This window comes from Telopea speciosissima, chromosome 7 (genome assembly GCF_018873765.1).
Source record: "Telopea speciosissima isolate NSW1024214 ecotype Mountain lineage chromosome 7, Tspe_v1, whole genome shotgun sequence".
NCBI lineage: Eukaryota > Viridiplantae > Streptophyta > Magnoliopsida > Proteales > Proteaceae > Telopea > Telopea speciosissima.
This window is the reverse complement of record NC_057922.1, coordinates 17,722,942-17,744,191: the sequence shown is the minus strand read 5'-3', so window position 1 is coordinate 17,744,191 and position 21,250 is coordinate 17,722,942. Positions and strand designations below refer to the sequence as shown.

Below are 21,250 nucleotides of genomic sequence, written 5' to 3'. Positions count from 1 at the left end.
AATCAGGGTCGGCCCGACCCGACCCTGAGGGCGGATCAGGGTTGGATTTTTCTGGCCCTGAGTCAGGGTCGGGTCAAGCCTGGGCCCAACTAAGGGGACTTAGGGTTGGGCTAGGGTTCTATAAAGCCCGGCCCAACCCGACCCTGTTGCAGCCCTAGCAGGTAGTGACCACGTTTGTGACATGTGTGCAACAACAATAGAGCAAAGCTTCTGACGCTGGTGTTCTGGGGATTTTAGTCGTAGAAGATGTCTAAAGTTGTCATTTGACCAAAAGGTCGACTTTTTTGCTTTTTCGCCCTTTAAAAAAAGAACGGGACAATTACTATCACTACCCTACACTTAGCCTATATTTATGAAAACTATCTTACCTTAAACTTCTTTTCTGATACTACCCTACTTTTAAACTTTTACATCTCCTTCTACCCTCATGTTTTTAAATATCCAGATTGCCCTTCCTTTTCACCTAGTATCATCGTCTACTTTTAACTATTTTTGTCATTAAAATAGTAAAAAATGAAAGTACCCACCCTCTTCTTCTCTCTCCCGTTTTTTATTTCAACCGGTTTTTTTTTTCTCTTCAATTGTCTATTTAATTAATTTTTTATCTAACATTTCATCCTAATCGTTCTTCTTCGAACATATCATGGTTCTAAGTATCGGTATCGTATTGCCTGCATCGGGCAATATGTACCCTTTTTGCTAGTCACTGATACCAATACCGTACCAATAGCACGGTACGGACAAGGGGTAAAACGGTCAGAAAACTCATTTTTTAAGGAGATTCAGAGATAATTTAACCTGGTACAGTCGATCCAGGCCGATACCGTATCGGTATCGTATCAATTTTGCAAGTTACCGATACCCGTTTCGATACCGTGCACTAAAACCATGGAACAGATCGACTTCTCTTTCTTCCTCTTTTTATTCAATTTAGTTTTTATTATTTTTGAAGAGAGTCGATCTGTTCCTTGGTTCTAGTGCACGGTATCAGAATGGGTATCGATAACCTGCAAAACCAATACGATATCGATATGGTATCAACCTGGATTGGCTCTATCGGGCAAAATTACCCCTGAATCTTCTTTAAAATGAGTTATTTGACCATTTTACCCCTTGTCTGTATCATGCTATCGATACGGTATGCTATCGATATGGTACGGTATCAATGACTAGCAAAACCGGTACATATTGCCTAATACCGATACTTAGAACCAATTATCTGTTCGAAGAAGAAAGATGAGGATGAAATGTTGAATAAAAAAATTGAAGAAAAAACAATAAAAAACTGAATGGAGTAAAAAACGGGAGAAAGAAGAAGCGGGTGGGTACTTTCATTTTTTACTATTTTAATGATAAAATTAGTAAAAAGTAGAAGATGAATGGTAGGTTAAACAGATTAGCAGGTTACTAGGTGAAAAGGAAGGGCAATCTGGATATTTAAAAGTTTAAAAGCAGGGTAGTATCAGAAAAGAAGTTTAAGTTAGGGTAGTTTTAGTAAATATAGGCTAAGTGTAGGGTAGTGATAGTAATTGCCCCAAAAAGAAACTTAATTGTGCTCAATAATCAAAGACTATCTTGCAAGTTGTAAACAGAGTTAGCCCCATGCACTAACATGTCAAGAAAGGAGTCCTCATATGTGCCGAAATGAACAAATACACACTGCTTATGCACACCGATATACTGCCACAGCCTACTTTCAAGCAGACATGTTGGATAGGCAAAGGTCTAATGGATCGGCAAGTGGAACTTCGATTGATGGCAAGAAGACCACCAAAGTTGTTGCCACAACCTACTTTCGAACAGATCTGCAAGGATTTGCTGGATCGGCAAGTGGAACGTCGTCCAGCGACAGAGAGTGGTTGGTAAAGATTGAACGGACGTTGAGTCATTCGAGCCGACGATAACCACAATGCCAACAGCACTAGAGTCGGCATCACCTGCAAACAAACAAAAAAAAGAGAAAAGAAAAACCTTCATTAACTGGTAACCCCTCAATGGTGTCCACATAGAACCAAAAAACTAAAACCAGTATTTGGATCACAAAAACAAAGGTTGTTTGCCGGCAATGGCAAGAAACCCCAACAACCCACATAACGGGGAGGTTCAAGGGGGTAGGGATATGGCTGACGGTATCGGCGGTGGTAGCCAAGGTGGGAACAGTGCAGCAAGGGTGCAAATACAAGGGAAGGCGGAGCAAGGTGGAATGGTTCTGGTGTTTCTCCCTGGTTTGTGCCCTTTGCACAAGGAACTTATAATGGAGTTGCGTGAGATCACAGTTCGGCAAAGGCAACAACCCCACATCCGCATACAGTTTCCACAACAAAATACACAAGGGGCGAGGGACTGGGAGAAAGAAGCAGCGCGGAAAGGAAATGGCCATAGAAGGTGAAGATCTCCAACCCCACGCAGGTTTGCCATCGTCGTCGGCGTCAGCATCGTTGACATCTTCGTTGTTGGCAAGGTCGATGGGCATGGTGGGAAGGCTGAAGAGGAGAAGGAACCATGCCCTAAGGTGGAAGGAAGCTATCAGCAGTGGATTAGGAAAAACCTAATCGCTATCTACAATATACGAAGAGAACCCTAGTTTTCAGGGGGGCACCACTTAGAACTTGTTATATCTGTATGAACGATAGAACAGATTACCCAAAAAAATATGAACAATAGATGTATTTTCCCCTAAAATTCATGTCCGGTAGTGCTGTTTAGGTCAGTACTATCATGTGTCAATCTCTCCCTCCTCAAAATAAGGGGGTAGAGGTGACTTTTCATGTATTTTCCCATTTTATTTTTAAGGTCTGGCATAATGCACGTGATACGAAGTGCCTCACATTGTATGCCGCATAGGTAAGTTGGAAGAATTCTCTCTTTACGTGATGGAATCTTAAGGATATTGGGTTGCATGACTCACACTTGTACACATAGCTCCATGAAATGACAGCTCAATCGGATATTCTTTCAACCATTTATTGGGTACATCCAGATGCACAAGGCTCTCGCCACCGTGGAATTTGACGAGGGTCATATTGTAGGAGTTAGATCTTCTTCAATGCATCAGTCCCTTCAGTGTGCATCTAACGGTTGAAGGCAATTGGGCATGCACCCCACAAGTGCCTCCAATCATTAGATGCGTGTTGGAGGGGTTGGCACGCTAGAGAGGAAAACATCATTCGGTGAAAGTGAAGAATGAAAACAATGTTAAAACAAAGGGAAAAAGACTCTGTCCGAAAGTGGCTTCTGTATCCAAACACAGGATGGGATGAAGTAACCATCCCACTCCCATCAAAGGTGTAAATCTTGTCCCTATTGATATTATATGTTTCCACTAGCCACTCCCAGACAGAAAACCCATTCCCAACAACACACCAAATGTGTAAAATACCATAACATCTGTACTTTAGCCATGTGGGGTGTCACAATGATAAGTGGATGCCCATAATGGACGTGGAGTGCAATTCCTGCATCTGTATTTTTGCTATGTGGGGTGTCAAGAAGATAAGTGGATGCAATATGCTCTTCCATGGGGTGTGTGTGTCAAGTATTCTACCAAAAAACAAAAATTAAAAATAAGTTATGGTAAAAAGTTTCATGCACGGTCGTGTATAAGAGGAATCTTTTACACTGGTTTTTAGTAACCATCAGATTAAAGTGTTTTAATCTGAACCTTCCAAGAATAAAGTAAGTGTAGATAACTCCTATACAGTTACGGTTAATTTCAATACATTTTCAAATACTTGTAAAAGACTTTTGTATTTATCAATAATGATTAAAAAATACAATAATTAAAAAAGAAAAACCGAAACAACTTCCTTCTTCCTTTGTTTCGTTCTCTGCAATATTTTTTCAAATATGTTGTCTCTTCAAACAACTTCCTTTTGTTTCTTCTGCAACTCCTTTTTTCAAATACGTGGAAGATGCAAGCTAAGAAGGTGAGGAAGGTTGAAGCAGCGGAACCCACACACGAAGAAGAACCACCAGGGTTTGACGATGCCCACCACATTGACGAACCCCATGTCCGTTGCTGTTGTTTCTAATGTTTGGTGCTCTCCGGGAATAGCTTTCGTCGCCGATGCTGACCCTGTTGATTGTGTTGAAGCGAGGAAACCTGTGGCAGGAAGAGGGAGAATCAATGGGAAAGGATAAATCACAGAGAGGTTTGCCTCTCCCCCCAACCCCTCCCATTTTCCACTGCCTATTGATCTTAAAAGAGGGGTGGCCGTCATTGTGGAGGTGAGAGAGAAAAGAGGGATTGAGTGGAGAGGATTCACAAAAAAAAAAAAACAACAAAGGGAAAATCGGATAAAAGAAGAGAAAAAAAATAACAGAGTGAGAGAGAAAACAAAAAGAGAAAGGAAAAGAGAGAGAAAAGAAACAGAGTGAGAGAGAAAACAAAAAAGAGAAAGGAAAAGAGAGAGAGAGTTTGGTCTGAGATAGTTCATCGCAGGCCCTTTCTGAGCCGGGGAAGAACCAAGCTTGTTGCCGCTGCCACTGACATTGACCAATGCTGCTGCCTCCTTTTCATCCTCTCTTATTTTTCCTTTTGAACTAAACCCCACGAATCTCTTCTTGTTCTTCTTCCATTCAACTGAAACCCACCTTCCATTAGTCTATCACCAAAACCATCCATTAATCCCACTTCTACCATTTTTGTTTTACCCTACCAACATCAATCACCGATCCATTTCCCCATTCATTTTCTAATATTCTTTCATCTTTCCTATCTTCTAAAATCCCAACCCAAATCCACCAAGCCACTTTCTCTTCCATTTCTGTATTTGATTTCTTGTCTTTGGAATCCAAAATACCCCCACTTCTCCACTTCCATTTCCGGTTCTTGTCATTCCATTTGGGAGGTATCTGCAACATTTGTGAAGAAGGCAATGGAGCAGTTCGTGAAGTTTGCTGTTGTTTAAGCGGTTCTGCTAGCATCACTTGAAGTCTCAGTTTCCATTTTTGTTTGGTTTTTATTTGTTCAAATCAGTTTGTAATAATCCTTTCCCCATTTTGATTCCCTGGCTTGTAATAAATCCCTATCCCCTGCTTCCAAAGTTCATTGATCTATTGCATCGTGGAGCTACAAGTACCTTTCGTGTGGTCGATTGAGAGTTGAGATGGAGATGAAAGAAACCGGTGTTTGAAGAAAAGTTGCAGAGAACGAAAAGGAGTTGCAGGCCAAAAATAAAGTATTTAAAAAATAAAGAGTTGTAGAGAACGAAACAACTTTCCCTTTTTCTTTTCTCTAATCGTTCTAGCTCCCTTTTTTTATTTATTGTTGATATATACAAACGTATTTGAAAGAGTAACCATATAGGAAATGTATATCTCATTACTTTATTCGTGGACGGTTCAGATTAAAACAATTCAATCTGACAGTTATTAAAATCCAATGTAAAAGATTCTTCTTATACATGACCGTACATGAAAACCGCCCCCATAAGTTATCATGTATTAATCAGATGTCAAATTTGAGTCTTTAATTCGGGAGAGGGGTCACAGGCCAATGATAGCACGTGTATGGGCATTGATCATGAGGGGCAGAGTGGTCATTTTAAAATAACCCATGTTACATTAGATTGAATTGAAATTCTAATCATGAATAGATTATGGTTTTGAAGAGCATGTACATCAATTTTGGGGATTTTTATCGTCTCAAATGCACGTCAAGTGCATAGCCTGATGAACGACACGTGACAAAAATGAATTGAGCGATTGAAATTGACAAACGAAATTCACATCGATCGCCTCTCATTCGCTTGCTGGAGAAGTCACCGAAGACGGCAACCAGAAGCCGTCTCTATCCTCCTTCTCCCCAGCATATGATGCCATTACTCACTGGGGCTTCTCATATTACCCGTAAGGAACTGCGTTACCCGGTTTACAATCCAAATCTCGCCAATTGCTAAATAAAGTAACGGTCGTTCTCTCCAAAGGAAGAGACGTCTGTTCATCTTCCCCACCCCTTCTCTTGGGACCCTTGAGTCCTTAACTCTCTCTCTCTCTCTCTCTCTCTCTCTCACTTTCTCGTTCTCAGTCTCTAGTCTCTAGTTTCTTTCAACGATGTATCATTCACAATGTGGCAGGCTCGTAATATTAGTGATTGCAGTTGCTTGGTGGCTGCCATTGGCAGATGGGTTGCAGCACAGAGTAGAAGATTCAATATGGTCGATTCCACCGTACACAGACTTCTATACTAACTGGTCCTCCACTCAATCTTTCCAAATTGGGGACACTCTTGGTATTCCTACCATTGTCTCTCAACCTAATTAATTCCTTCGTGAGTTCTCTTCTCATATCTCCCATTTCTAATTCTCTTCTTCTTCTTTCTGCAGTTTTCGACTTCCAATCGGACTTCCACAACGTACTGCAAGTATCAAGGCGAGATTACGAGGGTTGCACCGCCGATAACCCGTTTCAGTCCTTTTGGGTAGGCCCGGCAACCGTTCCTTTGGTCCAAGTAGGCGTCTACTACTTCATCTGTAGCATCGCAAACTACTGTGTTCTTGGACAAAAGATCTCTGTTACAGTCCACCGTGCTTCAGCAACTCCACCATCGCTACCGCCATTGCCTCTGCCTCCGCCTCCTCCATCTACGCCTTCGCCTTCCCCTTCCCCTTCCCCTTCGTCCTCTTTATTGCCTGTTTCACCCTCTCTTATGCCAGCTTTGCCTCCGAGGCCTCATGTGGTTCCGTCAGGGATACCTCAAAATAAGGTGGCTCAATCAATTGCTCCAATTGATCATCCATTTGGTATTCCTGCTGTTGAGGAAACATCGACGTCTCTGTTGAGTAGAAGGATTTCGGGTGTTTGTGCTCGTGGGGGTTCTGTTTTCGACTATGTTTTTCTATTCTGTATGACTGTATTTGGGTTTCTGTTGCTGTAGATTTCTTCGTAGTTACAGGTCGAATGAAACTGTTTTCATCACTTAAGTCAAAATCTTTTCTTCATTGGTCATCTATTTCGTAGGTCCAGTTTGTTTCCTCATCAAATCGCCACAAAAAGTTAAAATAAAAAATTCTGTACAATTTGTTTATTTTATCAGGTAATAAATTTATGTTCAAATCGAAATATTTGGATTTAAATCATAATGAAATCTTACATCCGTAACATTTACAAATGATTTGGTGAAAACGTTTTAGATCATTTTTTCAAGTCAAATAAGTAAACAATCAAGAATAGGGAAATTGATTCGATGTGTTCATGTTGTAATCATAACAAGACGAATGAATTGCAAGGGGAAGATAAATAATATTGAAATCATGAAATCTCAAAATGAACCCCACTATCAAATCCGTTCATTTCAAAGTTGAAACTAATTATGTATAGTGAGCAAGGAGACCAACGGAAACATTATTACCTTTCAATTTTCTTATTCATAACTTCATACTACTTGATCTATAACAACTCTCCCTATTATTTTTTACTAATATTGAAATCAATGGATAATCAATTCACCTATTCTTAACCTCATACTCAATTAACTTTTTATCGGTCTCATTCAGTTCGGTCTTCGGTTTGGATATTGATCAATTCGGTGCAGTTCAGTTTTCAGTCGGTCCCATCATTCTCAAGTCCAAAACCAATCCGATAAGGATCGATTCGGTTCGATCTGGTCTGGTTTTTTTGATAAATTTTACTAGTTCAGGCTAGGTTTTGACACCCCTAGTATGGGAGCAGGGTTACAAGTATCTGTATCAATATCAATTAGGTATCATTGATTGTATTTGTCAGTGTCGATCTTGATTTCAATATGATATGGATCGGCCCGTATAGGTCTGTTTTGGGAGTACATTAAAAAAAATGCATCACTTTTTGGCCAAAACTATCAGATCCATATTGGTTTAACGTACTAGTAATACCAATACGTATAGGTGATAGGAGAAAAATCCTTTGCAGTGTCCTAATCTGGTAGTGATTGCAGTGTGGGCCTGAGAGTTCGACACGTGGAATATGCGACATCCAACGGTGCTAAGCTTGAGAAGAAAGAAAAGAACAAAAAACTGCCTTGCATCGAGCTTGCACCGTTGGATGAAGTTTCTTCTACATGTCGAATTCTCAGGATTACACTGCAGTGCACCGCTAAATGCCCATACTGCAGAGGATTTTAATTTATAGGTGATACGATACCCATACCTTGATTTACGGTTGGAAGTCTTAATGTTGTTGCGGGGTGAAGTTTCTTGGGGACATATGGTTGTGTTTGTTTGATAGGGAGTATGGGGTGGGATAGTTTTTGTTTTTTTTTGTCTTTTGATTGAGAGGAATAGCTAGTTAGGGCAGTATTTTCAGTGTGGAGGGTGGAATTACATTGAAAGGAAAGGAAAGGAGGATCACGATAGCATATCCCACCCTGATTACATTTGGTTGGATGGGATGGATGGGAATGTTCTAGAGAGAGGGATAGGATTAAGGCCGGAACAGGGTCGGGTTGGGTCGGGCCTTTTAAAATCTCAGTCCAATCCTAAGTCCCCTTAGCTGGGCACAGACCCAACTTGACCCTAACTCAGAGCCTGAAAAATTCAACCCAGGCCCACCCTCAGGGTCGGGTCGGGCTGACCCTGATTGGCCCTAATCATGAAGCGGGGGAAGGAGGAGATGCATGGAATGGACATAATTGGGCTGGGTTGGGGAGAAAATTATCCCAATTTTACATAAAATAATAGATATAATAAAGTATTATATCATTTACTATCTTCATATATAATGTATTATAAAACAAAATATGTGTGACATTTAAAATTTATCATATATATCAATATATATTTTATAGTATAACTTAAAACATGGTCGGGCTCACCCCGAGACCTCAACCCTAGCCTAACCCAACCTTGACTTAGGGCCAGAAATTTTCAGTCTTGACCCGCCCTCAGGGTCAGGCTCAAGACGGATTCGAACCGATAGAGCCAAACTTGCACCCCTAGATAGGAGAGTAGGGAGTGGAGAGAGAGATGTTTTCTATATGCAGGATCTATTAGAATTGATTTCTAACACCCCCCCCCCCCCCAAAAAAAATAAATTCTATTAGAATTGATTTGTCCATCAAATCCAATTTAATAACTAAATCTAATTAGTTTGCATGACATTAACAGGCTTTAGTTGTCCATGGGTCTTAACCTAAAATCACTCATAGCTAGGGGCTGAAGTGGGCATTTTGCTCATATGATCGTTACACTATATGAACTCAAGAATGTTGATTTCAGGATACAAGTGTGAGTGTACATATTGTATATTGATCTCGATCACATGGAAATCTTGCATGGACTATTATCTATTGTTTTAGGGACAAGATTGTAGTTAGTAGATTGCACTTGGTGCCCAAACCTGACCAATTTCTGGTGATTCCGGTCCTTGTTACCAAGGTTTAAAGAATCGGAAATCAGATCAATGTATCGCCCAATTCAGGTCGGAATCGGTCATGACCGATCCAGATGATTCTCACCGATTCTTCTCCGATTCTCACGGATGATTCCGGTTTTCCAAAACCTTGCTCATTAATCAATTATACGGATTTTAAAAGCTTGGATACCTGTCGGCTGTGGCCCTCCCAGTGTAAACTTCAAATATGGACAAGCGTTTCCCCTTTTTATCGTATTCTGTTGCTTTTACCGACCGAATGTAAAGTTTAGTTTTACAGTTGGGCTTAAAACGAAGCTATGGCGACTTGCAAGGGAAGCTCGCTCTCTCTGAGTCTGAACTCAATAGTTCCCAATCATACCTCTGTAATTTTGCGAAAATGCGGGGGTTTGTCGTTAAACTTAGGGTTTCTCTGCTCCCATGGCGTCACCGAGCTCGCTCAGGTGTGAAGTTCTTTTCTCACTTTCTGTTTTCTCCTTGTCGTACTTTGATCTCCTACTCTACTTTAGAAGGTCTACAGAAGGTGAGAGGAGGAAAGTTTCTTGCTTTCTTTCTTAATCAATGGCTGTTATGCGGTTCACTTTGAAGGATTGACACATAATTGAACTTAAACAGACACCATGAAGTATTTTCGAGCTTTACTTCTGTTTTCCACTGGATTTCAGAGAAAATGCTTTGAAGTTCTTTTAATGGCTTGATAATTGAGTTTCATGCTTGTCTACTCATTTTTTTGCCTAATTGTGCTTTACGTTTGAAGGGCACCGAGGAATTTGGTTTCGAGTTCTTCTTACGTATAAACTTTTCTCCGATATCTGTCTCTGGATGAAAGTCAAAATTCTTTGTTCAGAGCGACGAATGGAAAATTTTTTACATCCAACGCTGACTGTGGACTGTATAAAGGTTTACTAGCAAGTTTTCATTGGAAACACTGTGATGTTATTGTCGTGGGGAAGGACGTTAGATTTCGTGCTTACGTTCTCACTTGGTTGCTTACTTATACTTCGCATTTGAAGGACATCAAGAAATTTCAGCATGAGCACTATTATAAAGAACTCTCCTTGATAATTTTCTCTCAATTGTTGAGACCACACTTTGTTCGGGTCCAGAAATAAAATTTTTTATTCAACTTCTAACAATGGAACGTAAAATGCAGTTTATTTCAATTTCGACTGTTTCAGCAGAAAAAGAAATTAGCTTGGAGTAAGAAGCAATATTTTTCATGGGAGGAGGGAGTGCAACCTTTCCTCCCACTTTTAGTTGACTCTTCATAGTGTTTACAGATAGACACTGTATATAAGGATGATTGGTATAGAACTCGGAGAGGTGGTAAATTTTCAGTATCTTTTTATTTTTATTTATTTTTTCGTAGTACTAAGAGAATTGTGTTGGGTTTGGTGGCTTTTATGCAGGCCGGTTGATGGGGTTGGGTCAATGATCTAGTTGGGTTGTCCATTAGAATGGAAGGTGAAGAGTCTTCAAGTGGTTGAAGCTTTCAAGAGAAGTTGAGTCTTCCAAGTGAGGGGAAGAGTGGAGTTTTCAATACGGTTGAGTTTTCTAAGAGAGTGGAGGTGATTGGTGGTTGAAGTGATTAAGCAAGGTGGAGTTTTCCTAGAGACACTTTGGAAGAAGTGTGTAGTAGGTTAAGGAGAGAGAAACCAACAAGGTAGAAAGGAGTGTAGAGAATAGAGAGTGGAGAAGGGAGAAAAAAGAAAGAAGTTAAGCGTGTAGAGAGAGAGAGAGAGAGAGTACTGTTTTCCTTCTCTTGTTCTTAGTGGAAGATTGAATTACTCCGTGGATGTAGACGGTATCTCCAAACCATGTAAATCTATTGTCTTGTGTGTGTATGCTTGTTTTTCTTTTTTTGTGCTCGTTGATCCTTCACTTTCACTCTTGTATGGTGCATACGAATTCATAAGGTGCTGATGTCTGAAACAGAATGTTGTTTCCACCCCTAACAAATTGGCAGGTCAAAGCATGCTCATGGATTTGTCAGATTTCGGTCAAAATTCTGCCTTTGCCCTTTGGGTCTTTTGCTCTTTTAATTGCCATTGGACCTTTTCCTGGTCCTCAACTTCCATTGTGCATCTCCATTGTCCTCTTTCTCCCCCTCCCCCCTCTCCTTCCCTTCTCTTTCACTCTCTGTAAGTTGTAGAGGACTTACTGTCCTACTTAAAGAAAAAGGAAAAGATAAACATGAACATTTGGATCCATTAGACCTGAAAAAAATTGATATATAATGGATTCAATTCTCCAAATAAAGGAAGACAGGAATATTTTAGCAAAATTGTGGATTTGAGTGAGAGGCTGGAAGTGGAAACTGCCACTGAAAAACACAGAAGCAGATGGATCCTAAATAGGCTAATATCTTATTGTACAATTCATATCACCGTAAGTTCTGTGTGAAGAGTCCAATAGTGCCTATTTTTGAAGAATTTTCTAGTTGGAAGGATGGAAAGATGCCTACTCTGCCTCTAATACTGATGGAGTATGCATCCAAGGGAGTGGGACCTGCAAAAGATATCTATTATATGTGGACCAAGTAGTATGCAGTTTGTGACATTCCTTTGTATCATCAAGAAGGTAGGAAAGATACTTTGAGCATTCCTGACAAAGGCCTATGGGATTTCAGGTATTGCTTATACTGAAGTATTAATTTATAAAATCTTGTGTTTGGATAGAATGCTTTGACCACCGAAAGATAGGTGCCTGCCGTGTGTAAGGTATTGAGAGGTAGGTCTCTGTTATGATCCTCCAATTTGTATATGTATGTGATGTAACAGTTTGTCAGATTGATAGTTGTCTTTGAGAAACATAGGATATTTGTCTCTTTCTCTGACTTCTTTTAGCTTTCTCAGTTCATATGCTGGGCATAGGATTAAATTGATGTTTTATCTGGTGCAGGGAAGTATGATCCAGTTTCCTCAGATTAATTAATTGCCTTTGAGAAACATAGGATATTTGTATCACTTGAGGCTCATATTCTGACCATAATATGGCCTGTCATGTAGTAGATTGGATTAAGAGTGTGGAACCCATGTGACTTGAGTGGAGAGGAGATGCTTGCTGGAGTATTATGTTAGATTTGCTACTAATTAGTTTCTGTTTTTTATAATAGGTTTTCTTGTGAAGTCATTAACAACATAGTAAGTAGTTTCTATTTTGGTGTTATTACAATATTACTTTCCTTTTTTGTTTTAGTAACTTGATGTCCTAGGAAATTTCTATTTTTGACTGTTGGCTACTTGGTAGCCAAGGCTTTCTATTTTTTGTACTACATCTACTCAAATTAAGAAATAGAAGAGAAGGGAGACCCCTTCCACGTTTTTGGACAGTCAACCTATTGGGTCTCTTCAATGGAGTATGGGCTTTTAGTGAATCAAGTGCAACCAAGGTGATGAAAACTTGGACTGGTAGGTGGTGAAGCCTTACCTAGGTTTTGGTTGTGAAACCAAGCTATATCCTTCTTTTCCCCTACCCTTCTTCTATCTTCTGTCTTTCTCTTCCTTCTTTTTACTGTTTTATTGATTTTTCCAGCAACTTCTCTCTCTCCTACTGTGGCCATCAATAGGTAACTTCCATCTTTCTTTATTCTTTATTATACCTATCATATTCCTCTTGGTTACTTATTGGCGGTACGATGTCTTGTATTCCATCGCTTGCATTTGTAGGTTGATTCCGAAGTGCTTTTAAGAGGCCGTAGGCCCTAATCCTCGAAGCCTGGTACTGCTAGATGGGTATTTCAGTAATATGTGCTTATGTAGGGTAGATGGTTTTCTCTGTAATCTGAGAGAGGTGTGAGGACTAGCTGCTATAACCTATTCTCCATTGTTAGTGAAGCAAATCTCATCTCACCGTGGACATAGGAAATCTTTCCGAACCATGAAAATCCTTGTGGTCATTGTGTAATTGTTGTTTGCGATTTCCATTATTTTCTGCATCATTTTAGGTTCTCGTTTTCCTACAGTTACTGTTTTTGCTGCTATTGTTAGTTTTAATCCTTCATACGTTTTCTGGTTGAACTTCATTGATATCAGTAACTTTGGCTTAATGTATCTCTCTATCTAACCATTAGATAGACCTCAATTTCTGATATAATCTTCCTTTCTAACTTAACTACAATTGATTAGAATTTGGTGGGCATCTTATTAGTGGATTGAAAGTTATCAATTATTCTTTGACTTACTGACTCCGTGTTTTCATCTGTTTCTATTTTCTGTTGGTGCTTGTTTCTTCTAATCCAACTGTTGGTTGATCTTGACACTTAACCGACCCATTAGGACCTTCATTCAGTCCAAGTTTCAGCCCCATCGGTAGTAGGGACTGAGAGTTCTTTGCTGTCCAAGTTTCTGTCATGTACTATTAGTTCTCTTTTAACGTGATTTTGTTTTTTTTTTTCTCTATTAGGTTTCCTTGTGTTGACTTTCTCAGCCTAGTAAACCTCATCAGCTGGGGGATTAAGTTAATTTTTGTATTTGGTGCAGGGAAGTATGATCCAGTTTCCACTCTTTTTGATCCATGTCATTTCAATGATCATTCTAGTTTAAAACCGATATTCTATGTTGTATTACAACCTCATTGCAATGGTAAGGCTGCTCCATTGTGGCCAAGTGGTCACGGGTTCGAGTCTGGAAACAGCTTCTTTGCGAAAGCAGGGGTAAGGCTGCGTACATTATGACCCTTCCCAGACCCCGCATTTGCGGGAGCCTCGTGCACTGGGTACGCCCTTTGTATTACAACCTCAGTGCATCTTCAACTATGGCATCTAAAAACTCATGGAAGTTGGTATTAGAAGATCCTTCCTACTCAGGAAATAACTTGAAACAACTCTTTTCTTTCATTTTTTTTTTTTTTGACAACTATTTTCTTTCATTTCTTTTTTTTTAACAACTATTTTCTTTCATTTCTTTCATTTCTTTCATTTCTTTCATTTCTTTCATGTTAGAAAACCCTGGATCAGTGGAGAAGAAAAAGAAGAGGTAGAATAGAAGAGAGACCTGTGAGAGAGAAGAGCAAGTTGTGTGAGAGAGGAGAGAAAGGCAAAATCGGGTGAGGTTTCAAGGCTCAACTCTTAGCAATATATATAAAAAAAAATTCCTAGAATAGGAAACTAACAACAGACTCCAATTAGGAGACTGACCTATAAAGAAGGTAACCAACTTACCTTAACTAAACTACTAATAAAAGAAAACCAAAACTGACACAAGCTGTATAAATAAGTGTACATGTCACATATGTACCCCCACAGTACATATGGTCATGTACCCCTTACAACATCACTTGGTAGACTTTAACACTCCCCCTCAAGCTGGAGTATATCAAAGAAAACCTCCTGCTTGCAACAACAAGGACATCCCATGATCTTCAATCTTGAAAAACATGCACGTTGGGGAAGCACCATGAACATCAGTGTAGAACCTTGTAGAAAACTTCATCAGGTCATATCATAGCAGTCATCAGTAGCACCAGTTAGAGAACAAATTTGTGGCGAAGAAACCCAATCAGCAACGATCAACAATATAGGCAGTAAAGAAAACCTCTTGAATGCCAGAACACCAGAGCTGCAGCAGCAATACCCTCAAGCGTGAACCAGCCGGAAACCAAATTCGGAAAAAGGGAAAGCGATAGCATATGAATCCCCAAGCTGTAGGATTTTCAGCAACAGCAAACGCAAATACCATCAAGCAGATGATGGTGGTTCTGTAGCCTCCGCTAGAAAACGAGAGTCAATTAAATAAACCAGCAAGCATGATGGAGCAGCAGGTCTTCTTCTCAGACCCAACAAAAAGCCTTTAATAAATTGATTCAACATCAACAAAATCAGGAAGCAAATCAGAGGCAGCAAGACCATAAATCTGCAATCGGTAACCAATATGGAGAACAAAGAGAATCCAGCGGACCATGACTCTCAAACATAGGCAGCAGACGATCGAGAGCTCTCAAACATTGCAACAGTTCCTTCGATCAGCAATAGTTACGAAACAAGACACCAGTAGCAGTTGTCTTAGTTAATCGAATGTAGCAAATCAGCAACTCAGTACCCGAAACCCTAGTTCTTCTTCTTCTTCTATGAACTAGGGTTTCTTTCTTCAAACCAAAAAACCTAAACGACTCTCAAACCGGCTATTAGGGAGATAATCAGGTACTGGTTACAACAGCTCTGATACCATGTTAGAAAACCCGGGATCAGAGGAGAAGAAGAAGAAGAGGTAGAAAAGAAGAGAGACCTGTGAGAGAGAAGAGCAAGTTGTATGAGAGAGGAGAGAAAGGCAAAATTGGGTGAGGTTTCAAGGCTCACCTCTTAGCAATATATATAAAAAGAATTACATCCTAGAATAGGAAACTAACAACAGACTCCAATTAGGAGACTGACCTATAAAGAAGGTAACCAACTTACCTTAACTAAACTACTAATAAAAGGAAACCAAAACTGACACAAGCTGTATAAATAAGTGTACATGTCACATATGTACCCCCACGGTACATATGGTCATGTACCCCCTACAACACCACTTGGTAGACTTTAACACTTTCCTTTTCCATGCCTTAATGTATTGTCCCTATCATTACAGCAGAATCATTACAAAACTGGCTCATGTTCTTGTTCTTTTCCTTACACTTGTATCTAATAAAAGAGAAATAAGGTACGGGATTTCTCCTATCTTGTTAGTGGAATATCATTTATCTTGTAATTTTGGTTATACTTCTGGCATTTTTAACTTTGAGAACATTAAAAGAATACTTAATAGAAATGATCGAACTCTTCTATTTCATTCCATCTGGCTCTTTTATTCAGGATACTGATTCCCTCTATTTGTATCCAGCTCTTACACATACATGCATATACAAATGCATACATACACAGATGATGTCCAAACGATTCTTAACTTAGATGCCATCTGTCTCTTGCAGGCCAATTATCCTTTCTCAGGCACTTCTCAAACAAGAATATAAAGAGGGCTACAGCTGGATTCAGCAGAATCGTTGCTAGACTTTCTAGTGGTCCAGTTTATAGAGCAAAGTTTCAAGATGGCCTCATGGCCATGGTAAAAGAAGTGAAAACTTTTCCTCAAGGAAAGGATGCCTTTTATAAGGAGGTGCAACTCTTGGGGCACTTGCATCATTGCCACCTTGTTGGACTCAGAGGGTTTTCCACAGGACGTGAGAGGTTGATATCCAAACAAGATCCTCTGCTATGAAAGTTTCCAGTACATTTTGAAACTCTTGCAGCATTCTCAAAGATTTTAGTAAAAGTACCAAAAACTTAAGTTTGTAATGACGAAGAAAAGTGGATATCCGTCCAGAAAATTATTTCTATAGTTCTCTCCAGTAAACTTTATTGGAACGCTGGGTTATTACTATTTTCTACGTGTATATTCTTTTGTGTTTAAATGTCCTGAAGTTCTAATGTTAAAAAATCCAGGAGAAAAAGGTTTAAGCTTTGCATGCTCTTTATCAAAATTCCTGAAAATGAGATCATGTTTCCATTAAGTAACCAAAATAGATATTTTACCACGTCTTTTCTGTAAATAATATCAATTGTATCCTACTGTAGAACATAAATATTTTTCTTTCTGGATTCTATGCTTTTCTTTCAGATTTCTTGTGTTCGAATACACTGAAAAGGGTAGCCTGAAGGAACATCTTGCTGGTACACCCTCAGAAATCTTGTCTTGTATTGCAACTTGTGATTTTGTTATAAAATAATGTGGAGTCTCTTTTGAGCAGACCCTCTTAAGACTCCCTTGAACTGGAAGACAAGGCTGCAGATAGCCACTGGAGTTGCAGCTGCATTGGTAGGTTATCTAAACCCTCAAGGTAGGGGGGGGGTTGCCCTAGGCGTTCAGGCACCCTGGTCGCCTTCTGCCCGGGCCCCCTCCAATGCCTTGGGTCACCTAGATTCCATGACAATTATGGATACATCACATGCATGAACATCTCAGTGCATATATATATTGGTAAATAGTTAATTATGATCTTTCTGACATGAATTGTGCAGGAATACTTGTATTTCTTCTGTAACCCACCTATTTATCATGTGTCCATCAGTTCAAGTAACGTTTTGTTGGACGACAATTTCAATGCCAAGGTAAGAATTATTTTGCACATGTCGCACATGGTTTCTGCTTTGTGAAAGGTTGATCTTTTCATATCCTGGTGCTGATGAATACCAGAAAGAGTTATTGGCTCTTTTTCTTTGCAGCTCTCTGATGTTGGCCTTCTTGGCTCTTGTGGAAATCACATGGGCAAGTCACATCCGTTATGTTCCAGAGGTTAGTTGTTTTTCTATTTCTTTGCAGCTCTCTCCCCCCTCCCCCCTTTGATTACCCTTCTTTATTCTTTTCTTTCCCTCCTTTCAGAGTGCATGGATCAAGAAAGCAGAAACATAATCTTCCAGCTTGGGGTGCTAATTCTGGAGCTAATAACTGGCCAACCGTCAGAGGAGGATGGTACTGACATAGTCCAGTGGGTCCAGGATTCTAACTTTCTCAGATCCATGCATAAGATGGTAGACCCAGACCTTGGACATACTTATGATTCTATAGAGCTTAGAACTCTTCTAACTGTAGCAAGATTGTGTACCAAAACGGATGGCAACCCAAAATTTTCTGTGCAACAGATACTTTGGTATCTCCAAAGAAAGGTAGAACCCTAAGTTATGCTTGCCTTGCTGTCCATGTAGAATTTTGCTTTCTCATTCATATCATGTACATTTGAAAGAAATTATGAAAAGAGAATACAATTCAAGGCTTTCTGATTTGAAATATTAATCTGCCTGGGTGGATACTCTTTGGGAAGGATAAAACAGTTTATTAAAAGCAGATGTTGGGTGAGATACGCAGAGAAAAACATAATAACCATACAATGTTGACCTCAATAGCACTGACACAGCAAAGTGCTCAGAACTGCACTACAGCAGAACAGCAATAAGAACAGCTACAAAATTGTGCAACCCCTGAAGTGAGCCTCCTCACCCCACCCCCCTGGGGAAGGATGTCTTTGAAGTCAGAGACTGGAAATGGTTTGACACAACAGATCTCATTGATGTTATTGGCCTTGTCATAATACTGCTACTTGCATTACCTTCAGGACTTTAACACCAAAAACATCCATGCCTCTTCTTTTTAAATTGCAAGTGTCCTAAACAGTGTTTGAAAGAGATTTCCCGGACAGCATCCAGGACCGTCCATGGTGCCTGACAGCAAGTGAGACTGTCCCAAACCTCCATTTTGGAGTGGCCCTCTTTAATTGACTTTTCAACAGGACGTGCCTGGGACGGTTCAGGACATCCAAGAAACATCCTGACAGTAGGTCCGATAATTTGAATTTTTCAAAGGGGGGGGGGAGAAAATAGTTGTACTAATAGACGGGTATGAAAAGGAAAGATGGATACTGGAGCTTAATCAATGAAGCATTGTAAAAATCAAATTCTAAATTTTACACCATGAAGAGGCAAGGATGCAGTGTAATTTCTAATTGGGCATGCTATGCTTTGTTCCAGTGAGTTCACAAGTGTAAGTTCTCTTGTTTGCGGAAATATTTGGTATGCATTTTTGGAATAATTTTTGGGTCTAGCACGTATTCTGAAGTGAAAAAATAGGGAAGAATCGGATTTCAGAATGCGTTCTAGACCCAGTATCTATTCCAAGAATGCATACCATACACTGCCTTAGTGACTCCAACTGGATCTATATGTTTTATAACTTCCTGTTGGCTGCATATTCTAAATTCACAATCAGTCCTGCAAGCTTCTGATCTGTTCCATGCTTACCATGTTACATACTATGTATGTCAGAAATGTGGATCAGCTACAATTGTGAAGAAACTGTTTAACGCCTATTGGCTATTTTAGGAATTTCTTTGAAACATTTATAGATTCCCTCCTCCACTAAGTTGGGTCTTTCTAAGCGACAGATTGGAAGAAATTTGAATTAATCTTTTTGGAGGTTTGGGGAGTTTTAATCCTTTTCCTCCCCCATGACCATTTTGTTGTTTTTGGTCAGTGGAGATGGGACCTGGATCCTATAGATCGACTCAGGGTGCATCTTAACATTCCTCTTGGTTCTAATTAATTTGATTTATTTGATTCCTCTCAAAACTGAAATTACCACTTACAAGAGTGATCTCAAGCTGTTAATAAGTTGCCTGTGCATGTAAGTGGTTATCTGAATCTCTGCCAGAACTGTTGCTTCTGTATTCATTATCTCATGGTTTGTGTATGTTTACATTGATTGCTGCTAAGTATGTTGGTACCATAAACAAAACAGATGCCAAATACGAATGTTAAAAAATAAGAAGAGAGAAAAGTATCATTACAGATTAGAGCCAGCTCAACCAGAAGGTGAGAGAGCTCTTGATGCAGTGGTAGAAATTTAACAATGTCCAGTTTGGGGCCTTTGAGCAGAGGAGCTTTTGGCTTTGAAATCTTACTCTCATCCAGGCTGAGTAGACAACGGAACGACCTCTGCAAGAGGAGTGGAGAGCGGAGTTGGGACTGGGGAATTTCGACATACAGGACAGGTAGGGTGCAGCCTTAACCACGGGTCAACACAATTTACATGGAAGATGTGCCCACAATCTGATAGCAGCCGGATCATATCAGTTCCCTTGTAATCTGCGAGGCAGATGGAGCAGCAGGAAGCAGTGGTGTCCTTTTTGGAGAGCCTGGCTTGGGAGTATAGGATCTTTGGGAAGCTACTGAGGGTGGCCTCATCAAGGCCTTCTTCAACAGCAATGGAATGTTGATCAGAAGGCTCTGTGTGGCCTCGAGGCTGGGCTGCAGAGAGCTGATTTCGGGTGCAGAAGTAGGAGGTGACAGTGATGGTGGTGATAAGGAGGAGGATACCTATGGACACACCAATTCCATAGCCGAAACCTCCAATATTTGATGAGTTGAGCACCCCACCAGTGTGTGTCGTGCTGTTGTTCATTTCCTGGAATGAGATCAGAAGGGGATGAGTTTGTGCTGGTGTTAATATTGAGGATTGAATGAGAAGATTGATGAGCTCTGGTCAGCTATGGCCTTGTTGAAGTTTCTTCTCAAATTTTATTTTTTTGGGGGGGGGGGGGGGGGTTAGAGTAGGTGTTAATGGTTTTAGATGTCAACGGTTACATGGAAGATGCAGATAAATGGAGAGAGAGAGGAACTTTGGTGAGGTTTCAAGTAAAGGGTGAAATATTTGAGGTTTAAGAAAAGAGGAGCAAGAGTTTTTGTCTGCAAGTTTACGCGTCTCTAGGAGCGGCTGATGGATGAGGTCAATGGTTCCCTGCTTATGAATATTCTCTAGTCTATTTTTTTCTGTTAGATTGATTACCCTTCAAAGCACCTCACCACCTCTCACTCTCTCTTAATTTTGACGTGCAGAGCACGTTGCATGCACGAAAGTAAACCTCAATTTCAATTGTTATTAATGTTCGATTTTTTTAATTTAGGAGAAGCTGAGTTGATATTGTGTAGCTGCTACAGTGAATACAGCTAAGATTGAGAGAATGTATTCCTTTTGCATACCAGGAGTTGGAGCGGCGGAGCCACTTCACACACAGTTCTTAGAGCCTTCCAAGGTCCAACCTTGCCTAGCTAATCGACCTAAGAAAGGTATTGGAACGATCACTGTCATTGAAGTAAGTTGCAGGAAAAATTAATCGTGACAAAAGAATGCTTAGCGTATGTGACAAATAACTAATTGAAGAATTTCTTTCAAAATTTTAAATTATTTCCTCTTTGGGATATAATTCAAAGCGTTTTAATTCATAAATGTTCTTAGCAGATCCCAATAAACGGTGAAAACAGCCATAGAAGAAAGCAGTATATCAGTCAAGGCAACGGTGCGTCATTGCTGAACCAGACGGTGCGTCATTGCCGAACCATCATCTTTGTATTCTTATTCCAACACTGACGAAATAT

The 21,250-nt window shown here is 40.0% G+C and overlaps 2 protein-coding genes across 3 annotated transcripts; one reads left to right on the top strand and one right to left on the bottom strand.

Moving 5' to 3' along the window:
• Positions 1-9,594: 9,594 nt before the first annotated feature.
• Positions 9,595-19,921, top strand: LOC122666791 (probable receptor-like protein kinase At1g49730). Of its 2 annotated transcripts, XM_043862861.1 has the most exons (8): positions 9,595-9,791; positions 16,258-16,513; positions 16,944-16,996; positions 17,074-17,141; positions 17,345-17,434; positions 17,549-17,618; positions 17,706-17,989; positions 19,787-19,921. In XM_043862861.1, the coding sequence occupies exons 1-8, from the start codon at positions 9,728-9,730 to the stop codon at positions 19,793-19,795; spliced, it is 894 nt and encodes a 297-aa protein (XP_043718796.1). In that variant the 5' UTR covers positions 9,595-9,727; the 3' UTR covers positions 19,796-19,921. The 2 variants fall into 2 exon arrangements, with proteins under 2 accessions (XP_043718796.1, XP_043718795.1); XM_043862860.1 differs by lacking the exon at positions 19,787-19,921 and having other exon boundaries at positions 9,596-9,791; positions 17,706-18,110.
• Positions 19,391-20,408, bottom strand: LOC122666792 (RING-H2 finger protein ATL70-like). The gene has a single exon (XM_043862862.1). The coding sequence runs from the start codon at positions 20,274-20,276 to the stop codon at positions 19,779-19,781; it is 498 nt and encodes a 165-aa protein (XP_043718797.1). The 5' UTR covers positions 20,277-20,408; the 3' UTR covers positions 19,391-19,778.
• Positions 20,409-21,250: the final 842 nt, after the last annotated feature.

Coding starts and splice junctions, on each gene's coding strand:
- LOC122666791 (XM_043862860.1), top strand. CDS start 9,728: ATGCGGGGGTTTGTCGTTAAACTTAGGGTTTCTCTGCTCCCATGGCGT. Junction 16,997..17,073: donor CCTGAAGGAACATCTTGCTG/GTACACCCTCAG, acceptor TCTTTTGAGCAG/ACCCTCTTAAGACTCCCTTG. Junction 17,435..17,548: donor ACGACAATTTCAATGCCAAG/GTAAGAATTATT, acceptor TTTTCTTTGCAG/CTCTCTGATGTTGGCCTTCT.
- LOC122666792 (XM_043862862.1), bottom strand. CDS start 20,276: ATGAACAACAGCACGACACACACTGGTGGGGTGCTCAACTCATCAAAT.